The sequence below is a fragment of the Aspergillus ochraceoroseus genome, assembly GCF_002846915.1.
Source record: "Aspergillus ochraceoroseus IBT 24754 chromosome Unknown P175scaffold_2, whole genome shotgun sequence".
NCBI lineage: Eukaryota > Fungi > Ascomycota > Eurotiomycetes > Eurotiales > Aspergillaceae > Aspergillus > Aspergillus ochraceoroseus.
In genome coordinates this window covers 4236445-4260591 of record NW_024468477.1, presented here as the reverse complement: position 1 = coordinate 4260591, position 24147 = coordinate 4236445, and the positions used below count along the sequence as shown (strand labels likewise).

Genomic DNA, 24147 nt, shown 5'->3' with positions numbered 1-24147 from the left:
GACTTTATTATAGGCTTATTATTATTAATATAAAAGGGGCATGTGTATAATACTATCTTAGTAGTTATAGACTAATATATTAAGAGAGCTAAATACCTTTTAATAATAGAGAATATTAATATAGAGAAGCTAGCTAATATATTTATAGAAGAGATTATACTTAAAATAAGAGTATTAAAGAGCCTAGTAAGTAACTATAGCTTACTCTTTACTAGTAAATATTAGACCTAGCTATATTAAGGGCTTTAAGTTAAAGAATAACTAAGTACTATATTCTACCTATAAATAGATAACTAAATAGAATATTAAAACTAGATATTAGAGATCTATTTAAGGACCTATATTAATTACTAATAAACTAATTAAGTAAATTAGCTAGGCATGATAAAATTTATATATAATAATATAAAAAATATATTATTAGGAATATCCCCTTACAAGGTATAGTATAGCTACTAACTAATATTATTTAAACTTACTAATATTAGGGACTCTAGCATGATTATAATAGTAGAAGAATAACTTAATTAATTATAAATAAAATACTATTAGCTAGAAGAGAGCCTGTACCACACTACTAAATAGTAAGTAAGGAACTATAATAGAAGGTATTACCCAACTAAATATTATATAGGCTAATAAATATTACTATTTATAAAGAATATCTATATATAAAGGCCTAGTAAGAAGCTAGATACTAAATATAAAGAGCTATTTAAAATAGTTAAGATAATAAGTTAATAAATATATTACCTATAATTACCTAGATTATATAAGAAAATCTACCTAGTCTTCTATATATTACTTCTTAAAAAATAAAATATAAGAGATAGTAACTTACTAGTACTATCCTAGCTAGTTATTATTAATAATAAGGAAGAATAAGAGGTAGAATAGATTATTATATAATAAAAGTTATATAGTAAAGACTAATATCTAGTTAAATAGAAAAGATAGCTAATATATAAGAATACTTAGTAATTAATAAAAAATTTAAAAAATATATAAGATATCTTAAATAAATTTTATTATATAAATAAGATATAAATAAGGTACTAGTAAAATATTATAAAATAGTAAAATATAAAAATAATAAATTAATAAAAGTTAAAGAATTAAAAAGATTATAAAAATATATTAATAGTACTATTTTTTCTTTTTTTTCTACTAGGTTTTAAGGTTTAATAAGGGTATACTATAGATATTAAGAAATTTTAAGAAAATAACTTAATTTTACTATATAAAAATAAAAATAATAAAGTACTTATACTATAATATTAATAAATTCTTAATTATTATAATTATTCTAAATCTCCTTATTATTATTCTCTAATTTTATTATACTACCCCTAATATACTATATATTAAGTAGGTAAAATATATTATAATTAATAAATTAAAGTAATTTTTCTATCTAGTTCTTAATCTTAAAATAATAGATAAAAATCTTAATAATATAGGCTTATTAGGCATAGGCTACCATGCCTGCTACTTTACTAGATATTACCTAAATTTTCCTAAAACTAACCTATATAAGCAGGATAATAGAAAAGCACTTTTTATATAAATAAGTATATTAAGTATATTATTATTCTAGATTTAGGTATATATAAGAACAGGCTTTTATAGGACTATTATTTATATACTACTAAGACTTAGTATAATATAAGTAATATAATGTTCATATAATAATAGCCAGGCTAGCAGAAGTAACTAGAATAGTCAGAGCAGCTAGGGCTATAGTAATAGCAGGAGCTAGCGCGACGACAGGAGCTGGTATAATAATGGCAGCAGGAGTAGCTAGAGTCACTATAGTAGAAGAAGTAGAGGGAGAGGTAGTAGGAATTACTATAATACTAGAAGTAGCTATAGAGGACAAGGGGAATATAGTCCTACCAGATAATAAAGTAATAATAACAGGAACTATAAGAAATATACTAGTAGTAATAGAGGTTGCAGGCACTATAATTAATATAAGTATAGGGGGGTTTACTATAGAAGCCTATAAATAATTAGTATAATAGACCTATACTACTAGAATAAAGGTACTTATAAAGAAAGAAATAATAGTAATTAAATAAACTCTCTTTTATAAAGATATAGCTAGCATAGTACTAGATAAAGAATATTTTAAGGGAGCTATAAAGTCTATAATATAATTAGCTATTACTATAATACCTAAGTAATAATAACCTACCTAGTATAATATATTAACTTATTAGGAGAGACTTTTTAAAATATAGATTAGATTAAAAGAAGTATATATAAAGAAATATTCCCCTATAATATTTATATTATAATAATATCTTTACTTACTACTAATATATTTAGTAAACTACTTATTCTTATTTATTATTTTATTTAAAGTAAAATATAATACTATTTATATTTTATTTAATAAAGTATAATTAATAAAAGTAATATTATATATACTATTATTATTTTTAGTATTAAATAAAAAAGTAGGTTATATTATACTAACTAGGGCTAGCTCCTCCTTAGTAGAGTATTAAGCTAGATTAGATATAATACACGCAGCGCGCGGACATACTACTAAGAGAAGGGGAAATAATTATTATAATAACTATATAATATATAATTATATACTAAACTATATACTAAACTATATATCTAGTAATTAAGGATAATTAGAAGAATAGTAATATTTAAGTTATCTATATCATGCTAGTAACTTAACTAGATAATATAAATAATAATATAATAATCCCTAAAGTACTAAAAGATAAGTACTTTATTTTATTACCTCTAATACCTTCCTACTATCCTCATACTCCATGTAGCTTTGCTTCCTTTACCAACACTACCCATACCCAAGCGCCTCACCAGTGAGACGCTTACAATATCCGACACATAAAACAGAGCAGGGGTACAGATGGCTTGGCAACCCTGTTAGAGGAGCATTATTTACCCGAACCGATATTCTGCCTCCTTTTCCTCATCAACTGCCCTTGTTTGCTAATCTAATCGTATGTACATACAGTACTAGGCAAAAAGTCTGCATAAAAACATGCTAGTGTATGACTAACCACTTTAACATGTTTACTACCTATACTTTTCAAAAAATCATTATACTATAGATAGACTAGCTTTAACTTTAATATCTTTAAATATTATTTAAAATTATAAACTTAAGTCTTAGGAAAGGTCTTATATACTAGCCCTTGAAAAGGTAGGATAGAAAGTATCTTAAATTATAATTTATTATTTTTAATTTCTTTAAATTATATATTTAATAATTTACTAATTAACTTTAAGACCCTCCTAAATTACTAAAAAATAATCTAGTTAACTAAAATTATTATCTAATATTTAAAAATAGTTAATAATTTAATATATTAAGTAAAATTCTTTTATCTTTTATTAAAAAATTTAAATTAACTTAAAATTATTTATTTATAAATAAACCTTCTATACTATTATTTAAAAGGAAGGATATAATAAATAAAAAGCTTAAAAAAGGCTAGAATTAATACTAAGAATAGTAGAACTTTAGCTATAATAAATTTTAAAATATAAAAACTATATTATAAAGTAATAGGCTATAATTATCTAGTTAGATAAGTACTTAGTTAAGATAGGATCTAGTAAGTAAAACTAGTATATTTTTAAGCTTAATTTATACTTTAAAAAGTAGAAAAAAGATTATATTTAACTATATAAAAAGGGCAAGAATACTAGAGTTATAGTCTAGGTAGTATTTTAGGAATCTAATAGATTTAAATTAGTCTATTTAAAGTAAGATTTTAAAGTAAAGAAATATAATTATTCTATAGTATTATATCTTATTTTATTAAAGAAAAATCTACCTATTATTTATAATTCTAGCTTAATCTTTATATAAGATAATACTCCTATCTATATAGCTTAAAAGATTAAGAAATAGTTTAATAATAATAGTATATAAATTATAGATTAGCTACTTTATTTACCTAATTTAAACCTAATTAAATATCTCTAGTTTCTGCTTAAAGAAGGTATATATGATTATAACCTAGATATTAAAGAAGTAGCTAGTTTAAATAAGATAAAGAAGGACTATCTTTAAAAGGTATTAGAGATATCTTAGGATAATATTAATAAAGATATTTAAAAAAATATTTTAGAAAGTATATTCTATTAGATAGAGGTAGTAATTAAGGTAAATAGATAGTATACTAAATATTAGAGCTAGTATAAACTTTATATTTAGTATTTAGACTTTAATATTAATTTACTATTCTATAGAATTTTTTTAGAATTTTTAAATACCTCCTGGTTGCAAAATATATATATTTTAGGTGGGTGGTCGAATATAGTATGGTTGCTGTGGAACTATATTATGCAGACTTTTTGCAACCCACTGTATACAATACCCTTTGCTCCTAGTTAACAGAAGACAAGCTGACAAACAATGTCCCAAGACCAAGATCATAGTTTACAGGACTTGAGAAAGCCTTGTCATTTGCTTCGTGGCGAAATCACATACTCTGTTGCAAAAGAAGAAGATGCCAATATCGTGCATGAACTAGGCTATCAAGATGCAAAGGTTCGATATTTAACATATTTGTACCAACATCGAACCCTAATCAAATCGATTGTCGCTAGTCATCTCGGTCTGACTTCGGCAAATTCGTGCCGCCTTGCTGAGGTAGAGGACTGGATAGATGGCAGCTTTAATATCTGCATCCGGGTCGATGTATATCGAACAGACCAAATATTGGGGCAACAAGTGATGATTCGATTTCCATTACCATATCGGGTTGGGGAGAACGTCTGCCCTGGTAATGCCGATGAAAAGATTCGTTGTGAAACTGGTACATATGCATGGCTCCAAGAGAACTGTCCAGATATTCCTATTCCGCGTCTTTACGGGTTTGGACTCTCGACAGGGAAAACTGTACGAAGCTACCCGAGGTGATTTTTCCTATTTTATACTAACTATTCTAGTTCACACTCCTCAGTAATATGCCATGTTTGACCCGTGCTCTTCAGTACTTTCGGCGTGCAGTATTAGGATGGTTAGGTTACCCAAGCCCGTCTATCTATGTCCCTCATAGGATTGAGCAAGCAGGGTCTCTTAGAACCGGCTATATTCTAATTGAATATATCAAACCATTGCAAGGCAGAATGCTCTCAGAGACATGGGAGGATCGACGTCATGATCCCATATTACATGCTAATTTGTTCCGCTGCCTCTCACATATCATGATTTCACTGACACGGACTCCATTACCAAAAATAGGCTCTTTTACCCTAGACGAGACAGGGCATCTGAGCTTGAATAACCGCCCCCTGACCCTTCAAATCCAACTTCTTGAAAACGAACGCATCCCAATTGATATGCCGCGACATGTTACCTATTCAAGGGCTGACTCATATATACATGATATTCTTGCATTTCATGAAAGTCGCCTTCGTCATCAACCTAATGCTATTAGTAGCCTCCAGGATGGCTTCTATCAGACATGTGCATTGATGGTTATGAGAAGTATATGGCCCTGTTTCTTCCGTCGCGACCTTCTTACAGGACCTTTCTTCCTACATCTCACCGACCTCCACCAAAGCAATATATTTGTGGATGAAAATTGGAACATTACATGTGTTGTTGACCTTGAATGGGCATGTTCTCGTCCAGTGGAAATGATGCACCCTCCACATTGGTTAACGAGTCAACCTATTCCCATGATTAATCTGGAGGCGTATGATCCCCTTCATAGGGAGTTCATACAAATACTGAAAGAAGAGGAACAGGCAAGTGCCATAGGACAACAGTCTTTTTTTCAGCTACATTCTGTATTGCAGGAAGGGTGGGAGCGCGGAACCTTTTGGTGTTCTCTAGCACTAAATACTCTGATGGCGTTGTTTGGAATCTTCTACGATTACATTCAACCCCGGTTCTCTCAGTCTCATAAAGACGATGAAGCGTTTTGGTTAATCACGATGTGATATTGGACATTCGATACTTTCAAATTTCTCGATAAAAAGCTAAAAGACAAGGAGCAATACGACCAATACTTGCGGGATGAATTTGTGATCCTGGAGTCAGAGCGTCGATCACCCATTGTATAATAGATATCTAAATTCAGAATTTTCAGCCCGCTTGAAAGAATAACTCGCGTATATTAGAAATCTACTTACCCTTGAGTTTCTTGAACAGGGGGTGAATTCTCGTGGGTTTCGGGGCAGAGTTTCGGGGCAGAGGGATATGCCCAATAGTCAGTGTTTTGTTGTTCCGTTGGCTACGGGACAAGCATACAGTCGGCCAGGGGATGGGATTGAGAAACGCAGGGCAGGATTCATGCACTCAGCATCTGGGAGCATCAAGTCTATGTTATAATAATCTTCAATGCATGGGGAAAGGCCCTGCGGATGGATATTGACCGCCATGTTGTGTAGTCCTAAATGAGAGCCAACAACCGCAACAGGGCCTTGATGTAGTCCACCTGCCTCACCACTTAGACCGTAAATATCCGCAAGCCCACCTATAATAGCTATTTCTGATGCTGAACTAATTACGGCCGCCCAAAACACGAGGAAGCCCGTGGCTGTCAGAATCCATCTGCAAACTCTATAGGGCTTTTGCTAAATTTTAGGCTAAAGCAAGAAACCAATAACATCCTATTTAATAGTTATCTAATCCTATACAATGCCTAGCCCGGCAGGCTGGGATATTACATTAATGGAGGACGGATCTTTTAGTGCGCGGATGTCTGCAGCTTCTAGGCTGTATAGCTCTTTTGGGATAGATTCCTGCTGCATGGTATGTCAAAGAGAAAAGCGAACGCATCCCTCTCAAGCTTGTCATAGCTTTGCCCTATGGCTCGGATTAGGTCTTCTCTGCTTGCTCCAGAGAGTCAAGCGCACCCGATGCAGGGAGCCTCTTGAATCTTCCTGGGGCAATTCGGCCAATTATACCTTTGGTATCAGTATCCCTAAAGACCCGCACGATGTTACTTTCATTTATCTGGTCCTCGGTGATATTCCTGGCTCGTGGTGAGGACTAGGAACGAGATGAGGGATTTACTGGGTTTAGCCTCTACTTTGATGCGTCCAGCAAAAGCATTAACTCCTTATAAACTTCGAAACCCACACCTAACGTGAATACTTAGATGGTACTGTAAGTCTTCAACTCTGCAGTGGCGAGAGAGAGCCAGTGTTTGCGCCAACACTTTCGCTCGAGATTCTCTCCGGGACCGGTATCTTGAATGATTTCCTGCTGTGAATGGACGCTGTTCAAATTGGATGTCTTGGGAAAGCAGGTTGATCTATGCTCTAGGGCCTTGTGCTGGTAGGTGCATTGTTGCAGCGTGATTCTAAATCCGCGAGCATCGAGCAACACTCAATCTATAGTTTGTAACTATACTACAACCCTTTCTTTTTATACCTCATATAGATTATATTTGAATAGAAGAATAATTGAACTCTATTAGGCCGGTTCTCTATCGACATGATTCTGCCTGTCTTTTCAATCCACATCAGGTGCTGCACTGCACACCTCAGCACAAGTCCTTTGGTGTTTAAACATCTGCAATATACACGCCAATTCTTGAATAGAACAAGCGGTCAGAATAGTATACCAAGGTGACGATACCGAGAGGGCCCCTAGGCTTCACAAGGGGCGAGCAAATCCGGGAACTCATTCCAGGCTCCATCAACACCACACCATCGCACCCATCGTACCATTACACGAATAATCTCTTCGTCTTGTCCCATCTCGTCGCCTACTTCCTTCCGGATTTTGTCCGGAACCTTATATTGGCCAGGTTCAAGCATTCTTTCTACCGAATCCAACCCGAGGTGTGCGATCTTCAGGAAATCTCCCTTTTGCAGAGGGAATCCGGGGCGAGGATCTGGTAGGCGCTCAGCGTGTAGTAACCCCCGGACAACCTTGCAAATGTGTCCATCATCTCCATACACAGAGGCTCGGTGTGCCAACTCCTTCCATCCGTGGCTTGGACGCTTCGGAACATATTCAGTGATCCTTTGAGGGTAGAGCGTGGGGCAGCCACAGCCGGCATACATGACCAGATCTCCCCAAGCCTTAAAGTGCAGCAGTCGAGCCTTATTTTCATTCGTGATCCAGTCTTGCGTCATAAAGGTCGGATAGAAAATTGAAAGGGTGAGGGTATGTAATAAGACAAAATCAAGTGCCTCGACCTTCCCCGGGTATTGGGCGGCACCAATCATATAGGCGCAAGTATGAACCATATCCATTGTCTGCTTTTCCAATTCCTCCGCTGTCGGTTGTACTCGGTACTGTGCGAGATACGGAATCAGCTGTTTGCATACCTTTGCCAGTAGTCCGTCGCTTATTTTGTTCAGGGGGTCGGACATTTGCACTGCGTTACGGATGGTTGCATCTTGGTAGAGCTCATCCATGATATCTAACATGGACTTCACAGGGGTCTCTGGCGCGGCCCTCATGTGTTTTTCGACCGGGAATAGAAATGAATGAGGCCAGTCATCGTGAACGCAGCCTGCTGCCAGAGCCTCGGCTACTAGAAGTGGTTGGTTAAATTCCAGGGCGCATCCCAGGTGGATCATGGGGTGTAGGAAGCCTGGACGATATCAGTTGGGCTTTATTCCCTGCACAAAAAGAGGAGATCTGAGTATCTTACCAGAATGCATGCGGCCAAGGATATCGTCTGAAATTTCATCACCCTGGAAGAGATACTCATTGACAACATCGGGGATCCCTCGCTGGGCGATCTCATCCTGGAAAAACCGAACATAGCTGTCGTAGTAGCTGAGATCTCCCAGGCACTGTTGGAAAAAGCTACGGTCCTTCAGTTGAAGCACGGTGGAAACCGGACGATATTGGACTAGAGCTTGGTATCCCTTATTAAGATCGTACATTGCCCGGATCTCATCCGGAGTCGCCCCTAAGGCGTAGAGGGTAAGCAGGTGGTGCACTGTGTGGTCTACGATGCGAGCGACTGGTCAGTATACACCCTGTAGTCCGAACTCACTCACTTACTATGAAATCCCACCGCATCAAAGAGGGTGTGATACCTCGCATAGTTGATCATGAGCAGCTCCGAGACGCGATCCGCGCTCTCCTGCGTCAACCCCTCGACATGGGTTCGTCCAGGTGTATCGGACGCTGAAAGCTGTATATTGTATGGTGTATTCTGGGGCGTAGAGGAGGCCATACTTGCTGCAACATTACCGAAAAACAGTACATCATGTCAAAACTAAGCAGATTCCTGGGTTCTTTGGGTCAAGATATCTGTACTTTGGCCGATGACCGACGCTTTGCGATGGCCCACAACCCTCGCTGAGCGAAGGCGCTACGGCGAGAGTTGAAGACATTAAGACGCACGACCGACCAGCCAACGACCCAGACAGAGAAAATACACGCAAGTTCTAAGCGCTTGTCCTGCTGGTTTCTTTACGTCCCCTCCCCCGCTTCTCGATTGTACCCTATCAAAATCCCCGAATGCCTTGCTATGCGGTGTTGGGGGCTACAGGCAATACGGGCCGTGCGCTCGTCCAGGTACTCCTTGATCGAACCGACCACAGAGTCCACGCTTACTGCCGATCCCAAGAGAAGCTCTTCCGACTCTGTCCCGCGGCCGCCAATCAAGCGCGAGTTTCCGTCTTTGAAGGTGGTCTGCATAGCGATGGTATTATCGATGAATGTCTCCGGGGGACCGACGCCGTGTTTCTGGTAGTCGCCATCGTCGACAACATGCCAGGCTGTACTGTTGCGATGGAGACTGCGGAGGTCGTTGTTGCCTCTCTACAGCGCTTGAAAGCCGCCTCACCCACGATGCGTCCTCCACGACTGATCATGCTCTCGTCGGCCTCGCTGGAAGAGTCGTTCTGCGACGACGTGCCCCCGGGGGTTCACTGGGTCCTCAAGACTGCCGTCTCGCACCTATACCACGATCTAGCTGCTGCCGAAACTTTTCTCCGTGCCCAGTCGGACTGGCTGTCGGCGACCTTTGTGAAGCCGGGCGGCCTAGTGCATGATGAAGCCCGCGGGCACGAAGTGCGTCTGGACAAAGCAAAAACACCACTCTCGTTTCTCGACTTGGCAGGAGGGATGATCGAAGTGGCCGAGGCAGTAGATGACCGCTACGACATGCACAGTGTGAGCGTTATACCGACGTCTGACAATGTAAAGTTTCCGTGGGATGGTATCTACTACGCATTCACCGGATTGTTATTTCATTTTTTCCCTTGGACCTATCGGTACATAGGCGAATATCCATTGCCGTCGGGAAGAAAGATCCATGCCAAATAGGATACATTGTTAGAGTTAAGAAATGCGTACCTCGAGTTAATCATAGGGCCATTATTGGTTTGCTTATTCCCGTAGACTGAAGTACAAATACCGATCCCTGGAACCCACATCGACATTAGAATTATTGGGTTGTCCTTTTAAGTAGTCGCCCCTCGACGTGTTAGACTTTACTGGTTTTTTTTTCGGCCAACCCATATATCTTGCCTCACTCAGCATGGATGCAATCTTCAAGCAGATCAAGGAGGAGTATGCCAAGAGCGACGATAATGGCAAAAGACAAATCCAGGGATATATCCGTGAGCTTCAAGTCGGCTTCTATTCCGACTGGGATGTGGTTATGCGGTTGAGCAGCGGCGTTAGTTTTGTGCTCCAGCTGTGAGAATAGTTACTGATACTGATACCTCTCCAGCCGCTGCAGGTCGCCCTGGCCAAAGTTGCAATTGACTTGGGTATCTTTCGTACTTTGAAAGAGAGTGAGACGCCGGTAACCCTGGCACAATTCGTGGAAAAGACCGGCGCTTCACCCAGGCTCCTCGGTTTGTTACCCTCAAGTCCAAAGTGCAGGTTCGGTTTTATAACAGTTGACTAGGCCGTATTCTGCGCACTCAGGCTTCGTTTGGGCTCATCAAGGAGACGGGTCCCCAAGAGTACACCTCCAGTGCGTTTACGGATGTCTTCGTCAATCCCGACGCGGCCGGGGCCATTGCTCAGCTGTACGTTGCGCAGAGTGTGAATTCCTGGAGCGCTATACTGATGAAACTGCAGATTCGATATTTCGGGACCCTGCACGCAAATCCTGCCGGACTATCTTGCGGAGAGGAATTACCAAGATATCACCTCCAACAAGGACTGCGTTTTCCAAAAGGCCTTCAACACTGACGTGACCATGTTTGAATGGATGCCCCAGTATCCTAAACACATGCAATCTCTGGGTCATTTGATGGCACTCAAGCGCCCGGTCGTCTGGGTCGACTATTTCCCAGTCCTGGAAGAGCTGGGCGACTTTCCTGGCCCTGACAAGGCTCTGATGGTCGACGTCGGCGGCGGGTTCGGTCAACAATCCAAAGCCCTACGGGCCAAGTTCCCCAATCTGGCTGGTCGGGTCATTGTCCAGGACATTCCACAAACCCTGGCTGGAGCTCAACCGGCCGAAGGCGTCGAGTTTATTGCGCACAATTTCTTCGAGCCGCAGCCGATCCAGGGTGCAAAATTCTACTATCTGCGCCATGTCTTCCACGACTGGCCCGATGAGCAATGCGTGCAGATCCTCAAGCAGATTATTCCGGTAATGGGTCCGCACTCGTGCATCTTGATCGATGAAGTCGTCATTCCGGCGGTTGGGGTGCCATGGCAGGCGGCCTTCATGGATATCCTCATGATGGACTCGCTCGGAGGTGTTGAGCGGACGCGAGCGGAATGGGACAACTTGATGGAGCAGGCAGGGCTGAAAATCATCAAGTCCTATCAGTATGACGGGATCGAGCAAGCCATTATGATGGCAGTTCGTAAATAGTGCTGCCATTCAGTGAACCAGGATGATGATCACCGCCACGGTGGTTATGCTGTTCCATACACAAATCACAGGGGTCTAGTTCATTTTGCACCTTTTCTCTATGGAGTAATTACCGATCGGATCAGAGTAGTCAGATGTAGATGTAGTGGAGAAAAAATGGGGTCAATCTTAGTTGATCGCCGAGGGAGACATATGTATATAGTTGTCCAGGTCCCCCTTTAGATCTCACCAACTGTCTTACTACAAGCTGCAGAGACAATGCCAACATACGCACTTCTAGGCGCCACCGGAGCCACCGGGTCTAGTGTCTTGCGACATCTCCTACGGAATCAATCCGATAGTCTCAGCATCAACATCCTCGTTCGGTCGAAAACAAGACTCCTACAAACATTCCCCGATCTCAGAACCACCAGAAATCCCGCAATCTGCATTTTTCAAGGAAGTAGTACCGACCCAGAAATTTTAGGGCAGTGTCTACGAGATGCCAGTGTCGTCTTCATATGTGTGGGCCAGAATGGGAGCCCGATGGGCACGACGCTCTCCCAAGACACGGCAAGCGCCATCATCGATGCTCTTCGACGCCGTCGGCAGGCAGAAGAAGGGAGTCAGCATCGGCCATGCACGATTATTCAGCTTCGGTCAGCGTCATTAAACCCTGCCCTCGCGGCGCAAGTGCCACGGTTCGTGCATCGCATAGTCAGGTTCTGTCTATTCGCTAGCTATGCAGATCTCGAGCGTGCCTGTGCGTACTACAGCGAGGCGCAGAGGCAAACCCTGCTGGAGTATATTCTCGTCGATCCCCCGACACTTCACGACACTACCGGCACTCATCCAACCGGCTACCGCTTGATATCGACGGAGCCACAGGCGCCGGCTCTCAGTTACGCCGACCTAGGGGTGGCTCTGTGCGAAATTGCTCAACGTCGGGGTGAGCTGCACGGTCAGGCAGTGGGAGTTACCGCGACCGGGCGTGTTAATCAGACTTGGGGTGTGTTGGCAAAGTATTTACTCGATGGAGGAATGCACCACGCCAATCATAAGTTTGGGAAGGAGAATATTCTGGTGGTGGTAACCTGTTTTGCTTTATTGATAGCCTGTTTGGTATCGTATATGTGAATGTATCGTTGTACCTAACCCGATCGTGCGGCTACTCTACCTAAGCTGTATATATTTCCACACACTGTAATCCTGTCAAACATGTGCCCATACAGCCTTCCTAGTTTCCGGTCAAGATATCTGCTGCAATCTTTTCTGCCAGCGCGTACACTGTTCCCATCGGCTGACCATCAATAGCAAAGGGGAAGGATGAGGCGTCAACGACGCGCAGTCCTTGCACTCCAAGAACTTGGGCTTTGGAATCGATCACAGTCTTGGGATCGTCGGGCTTTCCCATGGCACAAGTCCCGACGCCGGCGTAATAAGCGTCGGAGGTCTCTGCGATGTAGTTGAGGATCTCCTCGTCGGTCTGGTACTGAAACCCGGGCAGCAGCTCGGTGCCGTCAATCACCTCCTGCATCGTCTCGGACGCAACAATCTCACGGCAACGTCGGAAAGCCGCAACAGCCATTTCTTTATCACGCGGATCGTCGAGCCAGCGAGGATCAACAACCGGGTTGTTGGCGGTGTTTGTGGTATTGATGGTCACCGTGCCGCGGCTAAACGTGGTCATCAAAGCTGCGGACATGCTGAAGTAGTTCTTTCCGTCATATTGGGGAACAAACGTATCGTCGAGAGCGATGTAGGAAAACGTGGGCCAGTCTGCTGGAAACGCCTTTTCGATGTCCGTGGCGGTTTTGGCGCTCAACGATCCAGGCTGGTGCTTCTCGAAGGCAAAGTAGTCTTGACCCGGGTTCGTCAGAAGCCCAGTGCGGAACGTATTATATTCGAAGATCGAGCGAGGTAGTGTCTCCTTGCTCCCCATCAATTGGCTGTGACTCTCAACTTTGACTGGATTCGTGGGGCCGAGGATGATGGTGTCTTGCATATTCTTTCCCACTCCTTCCAAGTCTGACAGAACCGGAATGTCGAGCTTCTCAAGCGTCGCCTTTGGCCCAATGCCCGATACCATCAATAGCTGCGGAGATCGCATGACGCCAGCAGACAAGATGACTTCCTTTTTAGCTCCTATCTGCCACTCAAACCCGCCAGTGTCGATGACTACACCCGTTGCCCGTTTCTCCTCGTTGAAGAGGATCTTTTTTACCAAGGTGTGGGTAATAATATTGAGGTTGTCGCTCTTCAGCAAAGCCGCACGCAGATACGACGTCGAGGCAGTATCACGGCGTCGCGTTTTGGGGTTGATGGTGTGGGTAATGTATGAACGACCGAGTAGCTCGCCATTGGAGAAACCCTGAACTTCGGGAAAGCCCATCTTCTGGAGCGCCTTGTCTACCCAGGATGAGATAGCGTTGGTCCAATACGGATACGCCACCTGCACTGGACCCCCCTCACTTGCGGAAGATGCAAAGACCGAAAAGTCATTCAGAGTCGTTGCATTGGTAGGGCGTGGATTCGTCGCAGGGCCGGAGAAGTGCACGCTCTTCTTAAAGAATGGCAGCCAGTTATCCCAGGTGTAAGCATCATCGCCAACTTGATCAGCCCACATTTGGTATGCGCCTTTAGACCCTCTGCAATAGAGTCAGTTCAGATTATTCCCTGTGAGAAGCTTCATGGAGACAAACCGATGGTACAACATGGCGCCACGGGCAGTCGACCCCCCCAAGGTCTTGCCCTGCATGTAAAACATTTTTCGATTGGCCAATCCCTGAAATATAGAATATCGATATTAGCCATAGCTTGCAATGTTCTTGGGTAATGCATGTCCACGTACTGGTTGCGCTTCAGTGTACTGGTACCAGTCAAAAAGCGGGTTCTTCACATGGCCGTTGTCGAAAAAGTAATTGAACAGGTACATAGGAACGTCGGTGGCATTTCCAGCTTCGATCTCATGGAAACCGCCAGCTTCCACAACAGCCACAGAGTTGGATCCATCCTCAGACAGTCGGTGAGCCAGAGCAAGCCCAGCAGTTCCCCCACCGACAATCACATAGTCGAACGACTGGCCTGGCCAGCCATACATACCAAAGTGGGAGCTCAGGAGATCGCGTGCCTGGATGCGACCATCCATCGCTCCCTTATCCTCACTATCAAATATGGCTCTCCATGGCGAAGAGAAAGTCGAACTCTGACTGGCAAAAATGCCCAAGAGAGGAACGCCCGTGAGAGCCAGCAACGACCATCCGTTCAGCATGATGGTTCCGGTTGGCGGTAGGTATTCGAGCCGGATACTTCTCTCCTGTCGTGGAAGGATAAGAATGAATCTTGCCCTTGCCGGTCGTCATAAATAAGATTGACAACCTTCGGTATGGGGAGCGAGCCTCGTCCCTTCGGCACCGATTCGCTCGCCGAAAGGACACCCGCGATCGGTATAAGACACTGACGACGAGCACACCTGGACTCTCAAAACCGCAAGAACCAAGCACCGACAGCAATATACTGTCCGCAATGAGCCAAGTGGGAGTGGAAGCAGTGGCCGTCATCACCGGGAGCTTTCTTTCCGGTATTCCCTCCTGTCATCCTCCCTCAGTATCCGGAGCTAACGCCAACCAGGAGCCATGATGAGTGTCTTTCTGCTGACCATTCCGTCGGTATTGGAGACGACCACAGACCCAGGGCAGTTACTACGCCATTGGGCCCGAGTTTTCCTCAACGGGCACGTCAAAGGTCCAATTATCTGTATTACCACCACCTTTCTCTACGGTCTCGCCGCCTTCACCAAATATTCGGCCGGTGAGCCATGGCGCGTGTTCGCCGCGGCCGGTATTGTCACCATCAGCATGGTTCCTTTCACACTCGTGGTGATCGATCCGGTCAACACTGCCCTCTTCCGAATGGAGTCCGAGGCCAAGAAGGGGACAGTTGCTCCCTGGGCTGTTGTTGAGCCGCTGGTCCAAAAGTGGAACCGATTGAACCTGACGCGCGCCTTTTGCCCGCTAGCTGGAGCAGTGCTTGGATTGCTTGGGACTCTCAAACTCGTTAGTTTCTAATCGGAGCACGTTTATGATTCTCCCAAATCCGGAATCAATGGTGGATATAGATCAAGAGGAACGAGGAACGAGGATTGATCCACAGGCGGTTGTGAAGAGTTGAATCTAGGTTGTGTGGAGGTACAATTCCGGTGCTTTAGTTCTTACATACAAATTCATGGCTTGAGGGATTGCTCACTATCCTCCTCTGTCCCCTCTTTTATTCTGTGTAAGAACCAAAGGCCAGCTCTATTTCCATCTGGAGTCATGATCCAAGCGTCTACAGAGCGAGATACCCATCCGTAATGCAGTCGTGACTCCTCGTTCCTCCATCCATGCTGTAAGATTAGGGCATAATCCCGGATCCCCGGTTCGCTGTCCGAGGAGAAAAGCATTTCAAATTGGTATATTTCAAGGCCTCGCGCCGCATGCCAAACAGGAACCCACGACTTCCAGCAAATATGGCTCTACCAACGCTGCCGGTGCTCGCGGTGCTTATAGGAGCCAGCTACATCCTTGTCCAGCTGGTCTACAACCTCTATTTCCACCCGCTACGCGACTATCCAGGTCCACTGCTATGGAGGGCCAGTTCCCTGCCATGGAAGTTCACTCTATTGCGTGGTACAATGCATCACGACCTAATGCGCTTCCATCAGAAATATGGCGACACCGTCCGCATCAAGCCCGATGAGATCAGTTTTGCTAACGCCCAAGCCTGGCGTGATATTCACGCCCATGTCCCCGGACGCCCTGAATTCCTCAAAGACCCCGTTCGCCTACCTCTTGCCCCCAACGGGGTGATGAGTATTCTCGTGTCTGACACTCGCAATCACGCCAGATTCCGTAGTCTATTCGGTCACGCCTTCAGCGACAAGGGCTTGCGGGCCCAGGAACCGACCATTGTGCAATATGCGGACCTGCTGGTGGAGGTGCTTCGGGAGGTCGCTGATACGGGAAAATCGGTTGAGATGGTGCACTATTTCAACATGGCCATCTTCGACTCCATTGGCGCGCTTTCGTTCGGAGAGTCCTTTGACAGCTTGAAAAATCGCCAACTACACCCCTGGGTAGACGCAATCCACAAGAACCTCAAGAGTGTGGCCATCTCGCATGTCTTGCGCAGTATGGGTATTGAATTTCTCACCCCGTATGTACTGCCAAAGGAGCTCCGAGGTAAACGCCAGGAGAATTACACGTACGCAATTGAGAAACTCAAGAGGCGCATGCAGATGACAGGCGACCAAGGCGACTTCTGGGACCGTGTGATTGTCAAAAGTGCCGACGGTAACCAGAGCGGGGATGGCATGAGTCCCGGCGAGATGCTCAACAATGCCGCCGTCATGGTCGTCGCTGGGTCCGAAACGACATCCTCAGCTCTCTGCGGTACCACGTATCTGCTCTGTCAGTCTGGCAAGATGGAGAAGGCCGTCGCCGAGATCCGCAACGCCTTCCCGACTCCCGATAAAATCGACCTGGTGACTGTGTCTCATCTGCCATATCTCACGGCCGTAATCGATGAGACTCTCCGCATGTATCCTGCTGTACCTGGTCAGCCCCCTCGCGTGGTGCCCGCCGGGGGAGCGACGGTGTGCGGTAAATTTCTTCCCGCTGAGGTATGTATCCCCTAGAATCTACACCTCTTACAACCCCGGCTGATCAAAGGGGGGGGGAAATCTCTAGACCCGAGTAGGCGTCAGCCATCTAGGTGCCTACTATGCAGATTACAACTTTACCCGCCCTGAGAAGTTTATCCCCGAGCGACATCTCCAGAAGATGGAGGAACCATTCAAGCACGATAATTACGGTGCTTACCAGCCTTGGTCTGTCGGAGTGCGAAACTGCATCGGTCGTAATCTAGCTTACGCCGAGGTTCGTTTAACATTGGCCAAGCTCCTGTGGCATTTTGATATTACCCTAGATGAGGCCAAAACCGGAAACTTTCTTGACCAGAAGATTTGGTCCATTTGGGCGAAGCGGGAGCTTTATATGTCTTTCAAGGCTCGAAAGGTTTAATCATGAACATGTTTGGTTTTGCCTACTGTTGAGATACTAGTAGTTCTCTTTCCATCATGACGTTAGTGCTGAGCTACATGCGAGTAATACGAAGCCTTTCCAATCCAAGGCTGTCTTAAACGAAATGCAGAGAGATGGTGTCATTGACAATCCAGGCTGTTAGTCCTCCATAAGAAAAGTGAGGAGCAAATACAGACGTAACCAAAGGAGTCAAAGGCTTCAAATCAAAGACAAGAAAAGGTGTGCAGTACGCCATTCTAAATCTATATAGCACAATCAATTGTTACTTACAAGATCAAAGTAGTATATATATTCTCCAACTGGTTCCCATCTAGCTGTGTACCACGTCAAGGGTGATTGATGCTAGGCTAAGCGTTCTTTAAGTCGCTGTAGAAGGTCCATCAACGGCTGGCTGCCTGTAACGCGCTGCACAAGATGTATATAGGAACTATCGAGTGCGAACGGTTTTCCTACCACGTTAGGAATCCAGCGTCCAACAAATTCATCGGGCTTCAAGTCTGAGATCCGCAGGTGACGTCGAAGATACTGTCTGTAGTTGTCAATGTGCCCCCGAAGCATCTGGGAGTGAAAAGGGATATCCACACCACCCAGTGGAATAGTTGCACGGCCTCGAGCAAGATTGGTCTGGTTAGTAACTGACTGAGACCCGAGGACGTGGCGACGAACGCACTCCCGGAGAGTATCCCCATCACCGGTGAGGGTCAATTTGAACAATTCGTCGCATACACGGCCCATAATCCAAAGCGCACGAACCTTTTTCTGTTTGTCAGAGAGATGAATCCAATGACGGGAAAGGCAGACAATGTCATCAACACTCCTGGGATCAAGAAAAGAACAACACTTACATGGCCAGCACAGACATACTGTCGTGATCGGACATTATGGTTAACCACTTCCAGTAACAATCCAGCTTCCTGGCCGATTAGTTGGACCAGGTCCAGGAAATCGTGCTCATCGAAGTCTGCTGAAATAGTTAGCTGTCTCTGACATCATTCCCGGGGGCAGAAGGCGAGGAAAGAAATACCTGGTCGGATGCGTGAGGGATCTGCCGCCATCATCGCGTAATCTGTGCGTCCATAGGTATCGCGAGGGAGTGCATTCTGCATCTTGAGGCCACGGTACAAAATTAAAGACAAGAGAGACTCGAAGGGCATAAAAGTAGTGCAGGCTCCGAGGGCACTGTACTCTCCCAAGGAATGGCCAGCAAACAAGGCCGGGTTCTGGACTACTCCTTGGGCTTGCAGATGCGCATATTCGGCCATCTCCATTACTGCTAATGCAGGTTGGGCAAATTGAGTGGACATGAGCAATCCCGCAGGATAGGAAAATGTATAAGACCTGCAAGACGCCGTCAGACCTGGAAGAATACAGGTATCCGAGTCTGATCCTGAGCTCATGGCAAGATAGTTAGCACGAATCTGTCGACCACGTCGACCGCCAAAGTTGACGGTGAGAGAGGTGGGATTCTCCCGAACGATTTGGAGGAGAGAAAAGCCTGAAAAATATATACAGGTCAACATAAGTCCCCGAATGGATTGGATACGGGACACAGGGACTCACCATATTGAGACTCGAAATGTCGCTCCGCTTTATCCCAAAGTGCTTGGGCAGCGGTATGTGTGCCATATAAAGCCATTCCCATTCCCTTCTCCTGGCTTCCCTGACCGCAAAAGACGTATGCTGTTGGGGCTTGTTCGATTATGGCTTCCGCACGCATTACCGGACGCTGCCCATTCTGGTCCAACACCTTCACCTGGACTACCAGCAGGCCGTCTTCCATCGCCCGATGCTGCACCTCCATCTGAAGCTGGTCTTGCACTCGAACTATACCGTCAAACGACGTCTTCCAGCTACGGAACCGTGTTCGATGGGTATCCCCGACCATCCACTCGAGTATCCGTCTCACAGTTGCGGATAAGTGCATGCCATGGACGACAGGTGCTCCGCGGCCAGCAAATCGAGCGAACAGTGGACAGAGATGGATCGGGTTTGTATCCTGTGACACACAAGCATACGAGCCGCTCTGTGATGGTGCACGGAAATCGATGGTAGCATCCCCGGCCCATCCGGGGTTCTGTAGCATGCGGCGCTGAATCCGCGGGGCTGCGTGTCGATTCAAGAAATCAAGAACTGGATTTACCCGGCAGCCTTCCTCCTCCAAGTATACACGACCAAGTTGGGCACCGAGTGAGGAACTAGAAGACGTAATTTCTGGTAGCAGACTCACCGATCCGGCGACTTGGAGTGAGCTGAGCGTCCCAGATGTGTCGTAAATGGTTTGAGTGTTCAGCCGAAACACAAGGGTTTTTCCCAGTAGATCAGGGGTAGATCCGTCCAGGAGAAGCCATTTCCGGCTGACAAGTACCTGCAACTTTACCGGTGAGTTGATGTGCATTATCATGTCGGGCTCGTCAACGGAACGGAATTGTTGTTTGGACACACTTTGCGGACGGCGCTGGATGACGAATACTGATCGAATGTGAACCACGGGCTCGGCCTCACGACGGATCTCGGCAGAAACTTCAATCAACTGGCCGGTGGCGGTAATCGTACGCTCTGTGATCCGTGATGAGGTCGTTACCACGTCTCCTAAATGAAGCGGACGGACGCCTGGTACGAGGCGGATAGATATCGACTGGTGTAGGAGTTGCACCGGATCCCCATCCAGGGCTGGGAGCAGAACGGGTTTGGTGAGCACCGTCCAGGCCAATACAACACCATAGTCAAGAGGAATAACAGAGCCCTGTGCCTCCCAAGCTTGACATCGTGCCGGGCCAGTCTGTCGGATGACCGCAAGGAACGCCTTCACAGCATCTGCGGTGATTGTCACCCGGTCACCAGCAAACTCGGAGTTTATACCTGCCGATGATGGACCGTGACTAGGCCCTTCAATCCAGAGTTGCGTATAGAGTCTACGAACGCGATCGAGGTAATCTCCCCTGCTCAGTTGCAGCATATGAGAATCCATTGGTCCACCAATTAGTTCCATTGTGAGCTCTAAGGCAGGTCGTCTGCTCTGACCGCCGAGGATTGGGGACATCAGTAGTGTCATTGTAACCTCTCTACCCTCATGATAGGCGAGCTCCAGTACAGCGTGTGGATGTTTGGAGTCGCCCCTTAGCGGTGCGGTATACAGAGTAATCTCGCAAGGCTGTTCGGCAGCGTACCTAACGTCTATAACGTCACCAGCCTCGGGTCTGAAGGCGTTGCGAATTGGATTCTTGGCCCTATTTTGGCCATAGATCAAATACTTGTTAATAAGGGCAGCATAGGCCCAAGTGCAGTCACCCACCAGGTGCTCAACTAAGGCCTTTGCAGACGGTAAAGCAGGGCCAATAAGGTGATATCGATGGATGGGTCCGTCTTGGGAGACTCGGACTCCTGGTAGCGACAGTTCCTTTTTTTGAACTGTCTCATGTCTAATCGTCCCCTCTTCTTCTTCTTGTTCTTCTTCATCTTCACGCTGTTGACACAGCATCTCGATGTGGGCATCGCGAATGCAATCCAAAATGTGGCCTACGGGCTCGTTGCAAACTGTTGAGTGGCGAGCTGCCAGAGGGCCATGGATAATGCACACCCGCTGTGGATCTTGGTTGGGCACGGCCTCGACGTCCTCTGATTGCCACAGTGAATCTTTCTTAAACCAAGTTTCAAAATTCACGTCGAGCTTAGGTATGAAGGGCACGGGTTTCTGGCCACGACGACGAAATAAGGCGAGGAGATGTGCCACATCTTCCGGGTGAAGAACCTCGTCGCCCTGGGCTGCATAGGCATTGTCAAATGTCGCCTGAAGCTCAACTGGATCTTCACTAAGATAAACCCCATATCCAAAGCGGCTCTGAACAAGATGTAGAAATCCATGAACCAGGTGGAGGTACGACAAGTCAATCCAGCGAGCCTCGTGAGGGACATACATCAGCTGGCACAGCCGACGAAGGACGTCTTTGTAACTCATGTCTTCAATCTCAACAGCCTCCCCGCTCAGGGTGAGAGCAAACCACGGCCGGGCATAATCAACGTTCAAACGGCTGATAATGTATTCACGATGTCGCTGCAGTGCATTAAGGTATTTTTGTGTATCCCGAATAGAAAAGAACCGCGTGTCGAGCTCGTGCCATAATAGCATAGCACGGGTTGCAAGCACATGAATAGGCTGGCCCATCTCTGAGGTGACGGATATGACGCCGCCAACAGGTTCGATCTCAGAGCGTGTCCACGTAGCACGGTCATCGTCTTCAATCCCCGGCGCGTCTACAATCAGCCGCTTTGCTGCCAGCGACGTTTTCGCTTCACGAGCAACCATCATTCGGCTACCAAAAAGCACCCCGTCAAATGGCATGGCGGCAAATCCGAGCTTCTGTGACCATGTACCGGTGAGATAAGGCCATGTATCACTTGCACCGCCAAATCCACTCCCGGCAACAAGCACGATGTTCTCGCATTCTCGGATGCGAGTGTAGCGGTCGAGTATAGGCTGGTGGAAATCCTCACTCGAATGGTGCCCCCCTGCGCGGCCGCCAGTCCACTGGAGACCAATAGGAAACGTTGGATAATGGCGAGCAAGGGCGATAACTTGATCAATAGCATTAACGGACCCAGGTTTGAACCAGATATGGCACAGGCCCAGCGATTCAATCCACCCGCGAATCACCTCCAGTGAGGGGATCCCCGCGCCTACAGTCAACCCCTCAATAGGTAACCCTTCATCAATGAGATCTCTTAGTAGCTCAATTTGCCAAGAGAGGGTCTTGGGGGAGGCGTAAATGACATTGCAAGTGATGCCCCGGTGTGGGGGAATTGCAGCGGCTAGACGACGCAATGCTACTTCCATCTCAGCGCGCCGGTGATAACCCCCTCCGGCGAATTCAGCGTGATATCCAGCTTGCATTATTGCGGCGACGAACTCCGGAGATCCGGTAGTTGGCGTCATCCCCGCTACCATAAGTGGAGGTGTGTCCAGCAGACGGGTCATCTTAGTTTCGATATAGGGCGTCCTTTGATTAGCACCGACTCGGAGGCGTGGGCTATACTGTCGGCGCCAATTCGATGCAGTGAGAGAGCTCATTCCCCAATTAGCCAACGATGACAAACCAGAGGACAAGGAGCGACCGGATAACGGGATTATAGCCACTCCTGTGCCCTCCATAACATCATGAACCAGGTTACCAACGGCGCCAGGGCCTAGTGCCAGGATATGAGTAGCGCCTTTCATTTGACGACAGGTTGCAGGCCAATCGACGTAGCCCACCGTCACCGCTTGGATGAGCGGCCGTAGTACATCTTGTGATCCTTGCTTCTGCAGATTATGCCCATCCACTGAGTGATAGATGGGGATAGCCAAGTCCTCCCCAGTTAGTCGAAGATTGGCCAGAGCACTCATTGCGAATGACTCCACTGATTCCAGGAAGGGTGAGTGATACGGGGCAGAAATAGGTAGGTACTGAACATCAATCACCGGTTGACGACGGTTGAAAAGCACACGACTCTGATCAAGCTTTGCTGGTGCCTTATGGTTACGAAGGGCCATACAAACTCGCCGTAGTCCTTGCGGCGCACCGGCCACAACACACTTGTTGCGGCCATTGACCAAAGCAAGATAGACCAAGGGCCCGCCATCCTCGGCTTGACTTTTATTTAACTGCTGGATCACACTGGTGAGATCTTTCGGTGTCATCCCCACCACGCTCAATAGGTATGACGCAGTGCCTTCCTCGTGGTCGACGCAATCCTTGACTTCCTCCGCAGAAAGTGTACTGCCCGGAGCTGCCACATGCGATTCCAGACCAACCCAGAATGCCAGCTGGAGGGCAAGATCCGCAGCTTGATAAAAGGCAGGCCACCCGGTGCCAACATGGGCGATGGCGGCCGCGGCAAATACTCCCTGAGAATGGCCAACAACGCCATGGAGTCGCTCACGTAGTTGGGTCGGGTCAAGACAGAGCTTGTGAGCTGCCAGCGCATAATGAACCAAGGTGAGGAGGGTATTTATTGGAAAGCTAAAGGGCGAAAGAGCAAGATCCTCGGCTGATGGTGCAGATGCACCCTGATCGTCCAGCCAGGCCTGTAGTGGAAATCCTCGTCCGCAAAAGAAGGCGGAACGATGAGGGATCGAGGCGAGAGATGTGATTCGCCGCGCAGCCGACGCAAGAAGCAGTTGTATAGGGGAACAGTGGTTGTATGTAAGTGATAGATGGATCAGGTCGTCAAGACCCGTCAGGTTGCTTGGTCCCTGGCCGCCACAGCAAGCATAGAGATGTACATGTCCAGTATCGACAGCCCCCAGGAGGCTGGACGGCTCGTAGGGGGTGCGTGGACGCATTTTTGCT

The 24147-nt window shown here is 45.9% G+C and overlaps 10 protein-coding genes across 10 annotated transcripts; 7 read left to right on the top strand and 3 right to left on the bottom strand.

Moving 5' to 3' along the window:
- Positions 1–4271: 4271 nt before the first annotated feature.
- Positions 4272–5946, top strand: P175DRAFT_0544179 (uncharacterized protein; the record flags this gene model as incomplete). Its single annotated transcript, XM_040900384.1, has 2 exons — positions 4272–4897; positions 4948–5946. The coding sequence occupies exons 1-2, from the start codon at positions 4412–4414 to the stop codon at positions 5944–5946; spliced, it is 1485 nt and encodes a 494-aa protein (XP_040755033.1). The 5' UTR covers positions 4272–4411.
- A 700-nt stretch (positions 5947–6646) lies between these two features.
- On the top strand, positions 6647–7089 carry P175DRAFT_0544172 (uncharacterized protein; the record flags this gene model as incomplete). Its single annotated transcript, XM_040900383.1, has 1 exon — positions 6647–7089. The coding sequence occupies one exon, from the start codon at positions 6647–6649 to the stop codon at positions 6995–6997; it is 351 nt and encodes a 116-aa protein (XP_040755032.1). The 3' UTR covers positions 6998–7089.
- Positions 7090–7394: 305 nt separating this feature from the next.
- P175DRAFT_0544167 (questin oxidase family protein) lies at positions 7395–9161 on the bottom strand. Its single transcript, XM_040900382.1, has 3 exons — positions 8978–9161; positions 8619–8921; positions 7395–8558 (listed from the first exon to the last, which is right to left on the bottom strand). The coding sequence occupies exons 1-3, from the start codon at positions 9150–9152 to the stop codon at positions 7603–7605; spliced, it is 1434 nt and encodes a 477-aa protein (XP_040755031.1). The 5' UTR covers positions 9153–9161; the 3' UTR covers positions 7395–7602.
- A 221-nt stretch (positions 9162–9382) lies between these two features.
- P175DRAFT_0476196 (NAD(P)-dependent oxidoreductase) lies at positions 9383–10249 on the top strand (the record flags this gene model as incomplete). Its single annotated transcript, XM_040895269.1, has 1 exon — positions 9383–10249. Exon 1 carries the CDS (start codon positions 9440–9442, stop codon positions 10247–10249), a length of 810 nt encoding a protein of 269 aa, XP_040755030.1. The 5' UTR covers positions 9383–9439.
- Positions 10250–10451: 202 nt separating this feature from the next.
- P175DRAFT_0522595 (uncharacterized protein) lies at positions 10452–11762 on the top strand (the record flags this gene model as incomplete). Its single annotated transcript, XM_040899270.1, has 4 exons — positions 10452–10604; positions 10659–10785; positions 10839–10962; positions 11015–11762. Exons 1-4 carry the CDS (start codon positions 10464–10466, stop codon positions 11760–11762), a joined length of 1140 nt encoding a protein of 379 aa, XP_040755029.1. The 5' UTR covers positions 10452–10463.
- Positions 11763–11891: 129 nt separating this feature from the next.
- On the top strand, positions 11892–12928 carry P175DRAFT_0179077 (uncharacterized protein). The gene has a single exon (XM_040892517.1). The coding sequence runs from the start codon at positions 12021–12023 to the stop codon at positions 12876–12878; it is 858 nt and encodes a 285-aa protein (XP_040755028.1). The 5' UTR covers positions 11892–12020; the 3' UTR covers positions 12879–12928.
- A 50-nt stretch (positions 12929–12978) lies between these two features.
- Positions 12979–15012, bottom strand: P175DRAFT_0432516 (GMC family oxidoreductase; the record flags this gene model as incomplete). Its single annotated transcript, XM_040893545.1, has 2 exons — positions 12979–14387; positions 14589–15012. 2 exons carry the CDS (start codon positions 15010–15012, stop codon positions 12979–12981), a joined length of 1833 nt encoding a protein of 610 aa, XP_040755027.1.
- On the top strand, positions 14962–16273 carry P175DRAFT_0500185 (DUF1772 domain-containing protein). The gene has a single exon (XM_040896903.1). The coding sequence runs from the start codon at positions 15377–15379 to the stop codon at positions 15806–15808; it is 432 nt and encodes a 143-aa protein (XP_040755026.1). The 5' UTR covers positions 14962–15376; the 3' UTR covers positions 15809–16273.
- Positions 16013–18056, top strand: P175DRAFT_0179005 (cytochrome P450). Its single transcript, XM_040892516.1, has 2 exons — positions 16013–17400; positions 17468–18056. Exons 1-2 carry the CDS (start codon positions 16216–16218, stop codon positions 17798–17800), a joined length of 1518 nt encoding a protein of 505 aa, XP_040755025.1. The 5' UTR covers positions 16013–16215; the 3' UTR covers positions 17801–18056.
- Positions 18057–18163: 107 nt separating this feature from the next.
- P175DRAFT_0491964 (uncharacterized protein) lies at positions 18164–24140 on the bottom strand (the record flags this gene model as incomplete). The annotated part of the gene is made up of 4 exons (XM_040895861.1): positions 18164–18580; positions 18667–18782; positions 18846–19316; positions 19382–24140. 4 exons carry the CDS (start codon positions 24138–24140, stop codon positions 18164–18166), a joined length of 5763 nt encoding a protein of 1920 aa, XP_040755024.1.
- Between the last annotated feature and the right edge of the window lie 7 nt (positions 24141–24147).